The 10,556-nt window shown below is 36.0% G+C and overlaps 2 protein-coding genes across 2 annotated transcripts; both read left to right on the forward strand.

Moving 5' to 3' along the window:
* The first annotated feature begins 1,270 nt into the window (after positions 1-1,270).
* vps37bb (VPS37B subunit of ESCRT-I b) lies at positions 1,271-4,988 on the forward strand. The gene is made up of 4 exons (XM_056736512.1): positions 1,271-1,456; positions 2,397-2,568; positions 3,150-3,220; positions 3,295-4,988. The coding sequence occupies exons 1-4, from the start codon at positions 1,352-1,354 to the stop codon at positions 3,715-3,717; spliced, it is 771 nt and encodes a 256-aa protein (XP_056592490.1). The 5' UTR covers positions 1,271-1,351; the 3' UTR covers positions 3,718-4,988.
* Positions 4,989-6,115: 1,127 nt separating this feature from the next.
* On the forward strand, positions 6,116-10,171 carry sec14l7 (SEC14-like lipid binding 7). Its single transcript, XM_056737362.1, is given in 13 exon segments — positions 6,116-6,218; positions 6,409-6,484; positions 7,202-7,245; positions 7,407-7,469; positions 7,546-7,734; positions 7,844-7,939; positions 8,062-8,122; positions 8,215-8,226; positions 8,229-8,297; positions 8,378-8,484; positions 8,555-8,694; positions 8,906-9,075; positions 9,286-10,171. Coding segments are annotated over 13 exon segments (1,188 nt in total). The 5' UTR covers positions 6,116-6,164; the 3' UTR covers positions 9,393-10,171.
* The last annotated feature ends 385 nt before the right edge of the window (positions 10,172-10,556 follow it).

Below are 10,556 nucleotides of genomic sequence, written 5' to 3' on the forward strand. Positions count from 1 at the left end.
TTTAAATGTTCCAGTTGGATTGTCGATATAGATTTTGGGTTCATATTGTAACATTTTCTTTTTTTTAAATCAGATAATCGTAATTTAGAAATTGCAGTGTGTTTATTTTATTTCTGTAATTTGACAGTTTTTGAAGATTTCTCATTTTTCATTTGAGAGCAGTGGATTTTGTTTGTTTGTTTATTAGTTTAATTCAAATAAAGAAAGTGGCCTAAACATCATGCACATGTTCTCTCTTCTGTTTTTCTATAAATGTTTAACAGCCAGCTGAGCTTTACAGCATTTGATCATGAATCTGTTGATGAGACCCTTCAGACTACACTTACAAAAAGTGTTACAAATCAAAACAAATATGTGTGATTTTATGGTAAAACCAATAACAAAAGAGTTAACAGATTGAAAACTTACATGTATGAATTTAAAACCCACATTTAAAAAAGATTAGTAGTTCCCCTTCAAAAAGAACATTCTGTCATCATTTAGTCACCCTCTTGTCGTTTCAAACCTGTGTAACTTTCTTCCATAGAACATAAAAGAAGATATTCTGAAGAATGTTGTTAACAGCCCCCCTTCACTTGCATTGGTTACAATATAAGTGAATAGGGGGCTGTGCTGTTCTGTTACCAACATTTTTCAAAATATCTTCTTTCGTGTTTTACAGAAGAAAGAAGTCAAACCGGTTTCAAATGACAAGAGGGTGTGTAAATGATGACAGAATTTTCCTTTTGAAGGTGAACCTCCCCTTTAATTGTTTTATGAATAATATGCTTATATTTGCTTTAAAACATCTCTCTAGACCAGTGGAGCATGACTGCACAACCAAACAAACACATTTTCTTTCATTGTTCAATACTGAGGCAGTGACAAGAACAAGACATATTTCATACATATTAGCCAAGAAAATAAGTGAATGTATAGTTGCTTAACTCCTGCCCATCTCTTCTTGAACATGAAAAGTGATGACCTAATAAAACAAATATTAAATAGATGTTTCCAAACAAATAAAACATCGTTTAGCCTATTTCTTTACAAAGAACTTGACATAAGAGTCAGAGCTACATCAAATGAACGTGCAAAGAAAAAATATAAATGATATTTATAAAAGATATAAGTAAAACTGTGACGAAATAAATATGTATAATAAAATTTCAAATAAAACAAAAAATACATCCTTTATCCATGAATGGTCTGTGACGCGCAAATGACGTCACGCCCATTCAGACGCACTGATTTGACGGGAATTACTCGACTTCCGGTGTTGGAGCGACGCGAGAGCTTCCCTACAGCAGCGGCGGTGGCGGAGACACACAGAGACTGAGAGAAATCACAATAACACAAAGACTTGTGAGAAATGTCGACGTTTGACAGCAGATTTCACTCTTATACCAGCACACAGCTGAATGAACTTCTGGATGACGAGAATAAACTTTATCACATGATCTGTGAAATGGACGAGGTAAGTGCTCGAGCTCATGTCATCATTCACTGCCTGTTTTATTTACTGTGTTGTTCAATCTTATACCTGTAATTCTGTTCATGTGTTGTGTGAAGAAAGCTTAAAAAACTGTGAAATGTGTTTAAAAACTGTCAATATAATCTTCTGTTTATATGAGTAAGATGGAGTGAATGTGAACAGACTGCCTGTCAGTTTCTAATGTAACGTTACTGCACCTATCCAGCCATAACATTACGAGATTTAATGATATTAGTTTGATGTGATTCATATTTTAAATTGATGTTAAATTGTCGAGATTATAAGGAACTGTTTTTTTTAAAAAACACCTTAAAACATTTATAATAATATCCTTGTAAAGCATTGTTTCAAAACACATCTGTTTATCTGTGTATTATCAAAGCGTTGTGATAGTATTCATTATATTCTTATTATTGTTTTATTAAATTGGAGCTTCTTCCTTTTCTCTGTTATTCCTTGAGTAAACTTAATTTATTGTGTTAAATAGATCCGTTTGTTTTACAAAATCAATACTTGCATAGAAAAGCGATAACTAAAGGAAACACCTTTCAAAGGTTTGTATTGATATCACTACCAGGGTTTGGCCAAAAGAATGAATCATAGTCACTTGTGTATGTGTTCGTTGAAGTTTTATTTCTTGAAGTCAGACTCGTGGGTTTCATTTCACAGTCATTCAGAGCCCAAATCTCTCTTTCAATTCTTTTATTTCTCATATACACAGTTATATTATGCAGAAAACAGTTTGCAGTGAAATGTAAGCCTGATCTGCTTTCTTAGACTGTGGAAGTTGTAACATACAAAAAAGAAGTAATAGTAATACACAAAATAGTAATGGGTACGGGTAACATGCCATTTACAAAAAGGATAGTAAGTTGGATGAAGATGAGATCGGGATGGTTTTTGACTCATGTTTTTATGACAGATGAGTGAAATGCAGCAGAATAAAGAGCTGACCATTGCCAGTAATCGCAGTCTGGCTGAACAGAATCTCAGTCTACAGCCGGATCTGGACCATCAGAAGATTCACTTGACCAAACTCTACCGCAGCTTACAAGAACTACATGAATCTTACCAGCTCCGCAAATCCACCTTGGGTGAGCTGGCGTTGTCATTGTGTACACACTGTATATATTAACCTCTTGATTTGATTAAATTCCTTCTGTCCTCTCTCTTTGGCATGAAGTCAAATAATAAAACATCCGGGTGAACCTGTTCTGTCACATTATGCTTCCTTCATATCAGGCCAGTTTGCTAATGTCTTAAGCTCTAAACCCATTAATCATGTGATCAGGACATTGAAAACTTATAAAAATACTCTTTAAACGCAGTGTTCTCTGTTCATCTGTATCAAAAGACTGAACTATAACCTGGAGGTGAGGAACGCTTTGTATAGCAAGTGTGTTTGTAATGGTTAAATAAAGTCAATAGAGTTGACTTACTTAGTTACAAAAGACTTGTTGAATGAGTCCTGAAAGGCAAAAGAAGAGAGGAACTCAACACCACTGTTATTAACACCAGAGAGAGCACCTGCTGGGGTGTTTTATATCTTTTACAATTGGGGATAAAAACTCTGCTAGTGTTTTATTCTGAGGATTGTCATTTTAAGCATGTCATAGTTTGACAGAGGAATATTCATTTGAAGTTATTTTAAAAGTGATCATGTGATCATTTTCAGGCAGCAGTTCATTGGACACATTATTGGCTCTTTTGCAAACAGAGGGAGCAAAGATAGAAGAAGAAACAGAGGTAAGGTTTGAATTGTTACACCACATTGGTTACGGGTGGCGTGACGTCTAAAGATTCTCCTGCTTGTTTTTTAGATCATGGCTGATACATTTCTGGACGGATCCTTGACTCTGGACAGCTTCATCGATGACTACCAGAGCAAGAGGAAGCTGGCTCACCTGAGACGCGTGAAGATCGATAAGCTACGAGAGATGGTGCTCAGGGGTGTTCAGCTTCCTCAGAGTTCCTCTAATGATCATTCTCAATCTCAGGAGACCCCAAACACCCCATTCCAAAGGCTTGCTAATGGTTCTCCAGCTCACGTAAGATCCACACCAACATCTCAACCGTCAGGTCAGCCCCAGCTGTCTTCATACCCTGATGCTCTCAGTTCTTACGTGCCTCAGAGCGCAGGCATACCAAACACGGTACCTTCATATTCATGTCCATACCCACAAGCCCTCACTCAAGGACCCGGTGCTGGTCTTCCTCCACAGGCCGGTTTTATATTACAGTGATGGTCTTAGTTTAAGCACTTCCGCTAGAATGTGAAATGTGTTTTTTTTTATGCACTTTGATAAAATACAGGTTTGAGTTCATGACTCCTTTGTTGGTCCATATGGAATCTGCACTAGCAGAACTCTCCGTTTGCTGTTTGTTTTCACAAACGAAACATTTCGGCTCATTTGAGTAAGCTATCAGCTCGTGTTTAACACATTCTGCCATATTTAAATCCTTTCCGCATGGTTGCAGATTCCGTCTGGACCTGTTTACTAGTTACAATGTTATATTAATTTGAGCATTTGGTTGCGTTTGCATAACGTCAAGTACTGTTTTTAAATGATCAGTTTTACATTAGAATTTTATTTTAAAAACCATTGAATGGAAAATGGTAACAAACAACACTTATGAGCAATGGGGGCATTGAATTTCTCTGTAAATATCCCTACATGTGATTAAAGATTATAGATCGACGAATGCGATGTTTAAAAAGCAGAAACGTGGTTCATATGCACATACAAGACTGAGAGTTTACTGTGTACTTTTGGTATTTGTAAGAAAACCTTCCCTATCGTCGTCAATATGAGATATATTGTATAATATTCATGTTTGGATTTCTGAGTAAAAAGTGACCAACAACCAAAGAAGCACTCCATCTTAACCATGAATACTCCATACTGGTCGTTTGTTGGATTTAAACTTTATGAAGTGTTTGAATAAACCTGTGGCGTTAACAGAGCAGTCTGACGGTAGATCTGCTGTGATCAACTCTCTTAACTTCTATTCGCTAAACAAACAATTCTTATTGTTAAAATATCACCGTTTACAACATTCTGATGACTTTTGTCTTTCTGTCTCTTCATCGAAGTTCAGGTACTGTGATATATCAATGGAAGGTGTTATCATCACGGACTGTGACGATGCTCATGCATGTTTTATAAGATGGTTGTTTTATGCAAGTGTGTAGGGTAAGATTACAAAAGTCACTTAATACTGAAGCGAGTAAGTGTAAAAATATCTAATGTGCCTTGAGACAGAACAGACGTTTAATGAAGCGTTGAATCACACACAGTGCTTTGAGAACTCTTCAAAGCCATCTGAATCTTTCCTGTTTGTGAAGATGATTACTAGTGCAAACTCTTTTTGTCTCATCTGTGTGATGTCTTTATCCTGTAACACTCCTTCTGTAAAGTATTGTAAAGTAAATTGTATCTGTTTAATTCGTGGCTGGATTTTTGTAATGCTTATTAATAAATGCCTATGAACTAATAAAACAGTCAATGCTATATTTAAAGGTGCGGTGTGTCATTTTTTGTAGGATCTTTAAACAGAAATGCAATATAATATCCAATAACTATGACTTCATAGGTTTTGTTCTATCTACATACACCGTGGGTGCATGTTGTTTCTACAGTAGCCCTAAAAGGATAAATTGTAAAGACGTTATCTCCTTCTGCAAAGAAGGTGAAAACGTGGTGACATCTTGGTTGGGTGATTTGCAACCTCACCACTAGATGCCACTAAAATTCATACACTGGACCTTAAGTTTTATTTAATTTGTATTTTTCTACTTTTTTAGTTTTATTAAAATATAATTTTACATAGACAGGCAGTACATAATACTTTTTTATAATTATACAATATAAATATTTTTTTTTCTTTCCCTCGCCACCTCCTTCATTGATTAAGTTCTACCTCCTTCTCCTCCATACCTTCTCAAACACACCACACAAACGTGCTCATTGCAGTTGTCGATGGCTGTTATATTGCTTAACACACTCTTTGAACTTTGATCTCCTCCTGGAAGCACAGTTGGTGGCTTGATCCCAAGCTGTTCAGGGGAAAAACAGAAGCAATTTATGAAACGCACTCTATACTCTTAAGAATAAAGGTGATTAAAAAGTTCTTTACAGCCATGTCATAGAAGAACCATTTTTGGTTCCACAAAGAACCATCCCTTCTCTCTCCCACTTCGCTTCCTGTCCTCTCTGAACTGTACAAATAAAGGCAAAAACGGCAAAAGTAAATTGAAAATAAAAAAATCAAATGACATTTATTTATTTAGCAGACCTTTTAAAAAGTCCGTCACTGTTGACAAACACCAAATATTGTCAAATCTTCAATATATGACTAATAAAATAAACAATGAGTGAAATAACATGTTTTTTCAAATACTGGATAATTACAGCTCATTCATTTCATAATAATATAATATTTAATATATTTGATATATGAATAGGTATATTCCAGTTAAATAGCTGTTGTATTAAATAGACTGGTCAAGTCCCATTTTTTATTATAGATATTTTTGATGAGAGAATGGCTTTAATTTAATTCTCTGTATGATATATAGAACTGTTCACCGTTACTCTATATTTGTCCTCTGTTATATTGATCGCACTCATGGTCGTGTATAAATAACAGGTGCACTATGACAAGAGTCCATTGATCCATTACAGCCAAAATGAGCGGACGAGTAGGAGATCTCAGTCCCAAACAAGCCGAGGCCTTGACACAGGTAAATCATGCATACAAAACTTCTTTTTGAACAATTTTATGTTTGATTTTCAGGCTGGAATTGTTAAAGGCATCCTGTTTGGATGTCATATTAAATAACATTAAATAGTTTTGAAAGAAAGAGATGCAAGCCATGGCTTCAGATTGACATGCATGTCACTGTTGTGTTTAACTGTGATTTCTCTGAATAGTTCAAGGGGAGATTAGAAGATGTGTGTGACCAGCTGCCCAATCAAACTGATCATTACCTGCTCCGCTGGCTTAGAGGTGACTTGACTATAATAATTAATAATTCATCATTATTAATAATCAATCATATATTTTATCAACATTAATACTGCTGGACATCACATAAGTTGGACAAAAAAAATACTTTTACTTACAAATCATGTTAATATGCAACTCTCCATCCTTTGTGCCAGCTCATATTATAACTCCTTCAGGAAAGTGGGAATTATGCATGTTATCATATTTTTAATATTACTTGTAGCATTTATCTGTGTCACATGGGTTAGATCTGCTGACCTCTGACCCTGGATTTATGAGTGCCTTTGCAAAATCTTGCTACTGAATTAACAATAGCTTGTGAAGTGACAATGCATCCCTCATGTTGACATCATGACATAAATCTATACGTTGATAATGTTATAGACTTAATAATAAGCAAATAATATCAAATGGTAAATATGTATTTTTTGTGAACTTCATTTTGAGTTCAGACAGCGGCTTTATCTAGAAATCAATATTCTCTCTTGATAGAGCGTCCCAAAACCATTATTTGGAGAATTAAGTTCAAGGTGACATTCTTGTAAATCCTTCAGATCTGCGTTGCGAAATTATTTGCTTTTACCCTCTGATCTTTCTGCATTCACATTCTCAAGCGTGACTTATTTCAAGCTTACATTTTGACTTCACCGTGTAAATCAGTTTGAAGGTTTTTTCTTTGTTTGTTTTATCATTCGTTTTATTGATTTTCTTTTGCAGCCCGAAGCTTTAATGTCCCGAAGGCTGAGGCCATGCTTAGGAAGGTAACATCACAGCTTTCTAAGCATTTTAATAGCACCTGGAGGTACATAAATGCACTTTTAGGAAACACAGTTGAACCTTGCAAAAGGTTTTTAACTCTGAGGTTTTCTTATTTGAATGATGATTAACATAAATGACATCAAACAACGCTTTTAAATCCCAGAACCTGGACTTTCGCAAGCATATGAAAGTCGACAAAATCATTCAGGACTGGAGGCCACCAGAGGTACATCACCAAAATGATTTTCTCCAATGGACCCATCTTCGGTGTGAATAAAGAGATATCGTTCTCTTCCGTTCAGGTCATCGAGCGTTACGTGTCCGGTGGATTGTGCGGTTACGATCGTGAAGGAAGTCCCATCTGGTATGACATCATCGGACCTCTTGACCCCAAGGGTCTCTTACTGTCGGCTAGCAAACAGGACTGTCTCAGGACCAAAGTCAGAGATGCTGAAATACTACGGCGGGAGTGCGAGAAGCAGTCTGAAAAGGTGTTTCAAACGTTAATGCATGTTTAGGATTTATTAACTTAACCTCAACAAAGGAGGCATGTGTAGAATCTCTGTGTTGATGTGTTGTTGTTTGTTTCTGGTTCTTCAGCTCGGCAAGTACATCGAAGCCATCACCATCATCTATGACTGCGAGGGACTTGGCATGAAACATCTGTGGAAACCTGCTGTTGAGATGTACGGCGAGGTATGTTCTATTGTTACAAGCATCTGGCTATTACTATTTACAGATTGTTAACCAATGTTAAGATTCCAGGTTTCCCGTTTACAGTAAAACAAGAGTTTTAAATCAATCGTTTTCACCTGCAGGTTCTGACCATGTTTGAAGAGAACTATCCAGAGAACCTTAAAAGACTGTTTCTGATCAAAGGTTTGCCACATGAAAGTCACTCTGAAATGCATGACATGACCCAAGTAAAATGGCAGTGCTCGCATTTAAAAAAAATCAAATCACTTTCACAGCCCCTAAACTCTTCCAATTGCATACAACCTGGTGAAACACTTCTTGCGTGAAGAAACGAGACAGAAGATCATCATACTGGGTGGTAAATAGTTTCGAGTTTTGCACACGATCCACACATCATCCTCAAAAAATGTGTCAAATCTATTTCTCTCCACTCGACAGCGAACTGGAAGGAGGTGTTGAGGAACTATATTGATGCGAATCAGTTACCCGTCATTTACGGAGGCTCCAGGACCGACCCCGATGGAGACCCTTACTGTAAGACCATGGTGAGTTTTACTAGTGTGATATTATAAACAACCTTTTGTTGTCCTCTCTCAATTGTCATCCATCTTTCAGTTAAATTATGGCGGAGTAGTGCCGAAATCATATTACGTGCGGGAATCTATAAAAGTTCAGTATGACCAGAACGTCCCTGTGGGTCGAGGGTCCTTCTACCAGCTGGAGTATGAGGTTCTCTTTCCCAACTGCTTACTACGGTAAAACACATCCGTCACATCTTTTATTTCCAGTTTTACTAGATTAGAAATGCTAGGACAATTTTGAAGATATACAATATTTCGTATACACTGCATGCATAGTATGCAGAATGCAGGTAATCCATTTTTACCATCTTTTTATTTATTTTATGTGAGGTGAAATGAAGGATATCGATAAGAACTTGTGCTGTCATGTTTTTTTAATTCATAGATGGCAGTTTGCGAGTGAAGGGTCTGATATTGGTTTTGGACTCTTCCTGAAGACCAAAGGGAATGACACAAAAAAACGCGAAGACATGCAGGAAATCATTCCCATCCAGCGCTACAATTCCCACCTGGTTCCAGAGGACGGATCTCACACCTGTGAGGATGCAGGCATCTGTGAGTCTCTATAACATCTCTGCACTTTGACACTTCAACACTTCTTTACACGTTTTAAGTCTTTATAGTGTTTGCTTGTGTGACTCAGATATGTGAGAGGTTTTATGATCAGTATGCCAACATTTCTTGTATTTGATTTTTACAAATCTTACTGTAACTTGGATGTGCAAGTGGTTCATTCTTTTTGTTGTTGATTCTTTCGTTGTCCAGATGTGGTCCGATTTGACAACACATACAGTGTGATTCATTCAAAGAAGATCAGCTTTACTGTGGACGTGCTTCTACCTGAAGGACAATTGATGACAAAGCAGGCGTGAATCCCACCTTACCTCATATTACTTCAATCATATAGCCAAAATATATGTTGAACACACTGTTTCAATCGTGTAAATTCAGATCACACTATGAGTTTTTGTGTATTTGTAAAATGATGTGATTCATAATTGTGTAGCCCACTTTAAAAGTCTCTGTATGAAGCTCTAAAAGTCATTTCAGAGTCTGGAAAGTGTACATGTAATGTAAATGTACATGTTTTTTTCTTAAGTCAACGTTAAGTTGAAAGCAAGCCTGTCTCAGCAGGTGGTAATGCACACATCTGGAAAGAGAAACTATTTTGTGTATGAAAGATGATGAAATGCAAGCTGATGGAGACTTCAGGTATGAGTACGCTCTGCAGATATATTGATTATGAGCCAATGAGAATATCCCATGATAACCGGTCCATGGACCGTGTAAGTTAAAGGGTATTTTAGTGAGTCATATTTACAGTAGACTCATAATAGAGTTAATAAAAATATGTAGGACATTTTGTATTTTCCATGTTTTTTCCAAATGCGGGTGTAAAAATGCATTATCCTGAAAATCAAAGCAATATTTTAAAAACAACATGATCACATGACCAAATTCTTCTTTCTTTGTAACACTAGAGGACGCTGTTGCTTTAGCTTTCATTAGGGTTCAGTCTGTGGACACATCATGGAAAGTTATAACTTCCTTACTAAATAGTTATTACTTCCAAAAGTGTCAAATCCATTGGGTTATAATAACATGTACTCTTTTAATGTGATTAAATAAAAAATCTGCATTGTCAAATTCACCTTTCACCTACTTTTTACCAAAATAATGTTGTCTGGTTCTTTCTCTAAAACACCTTTGATCAGATTATGACATTTAATTAAGAATATAATATATCACACCAAAATCACACGACATGAATTTGATCAAATAAAGATTTAAAGTATTTGTGTCATTCATCTTTTTGTCAAATCATTGGCATCTATGCCATTTTCTCCATTATAATTCAAATTTAAATTAAAAATGATTAATTAAAAAAAAAGATCAAAATAGATACACTTTAATTGTGAAGTCCTTATACATCATATTAAAATTTGTTGGCTAATGTATGATTTGTTCAGATTTAGATTTAGAAAGTGTGCACAGAATGATTATCTTTAGTGAATCACAGAGAACTGAAGAAGAAG

The sequence above is a fragment of the Triplophysa dalaica genome, chromosome 22 (genome assembly GCF_015846415.1).
Source record: "Triplophysa dalaica isolate WHDGS20190420 chromosome 22, ASM1584641v1, whole genome shotgun sequence".
Taxonomy (NCBI): Eukaryota; Metazoa; Chordata; class Actinopteri; order Cypriniformes; family Nemacheilidae; genus Triplophysa; species Triplophysa dalaica.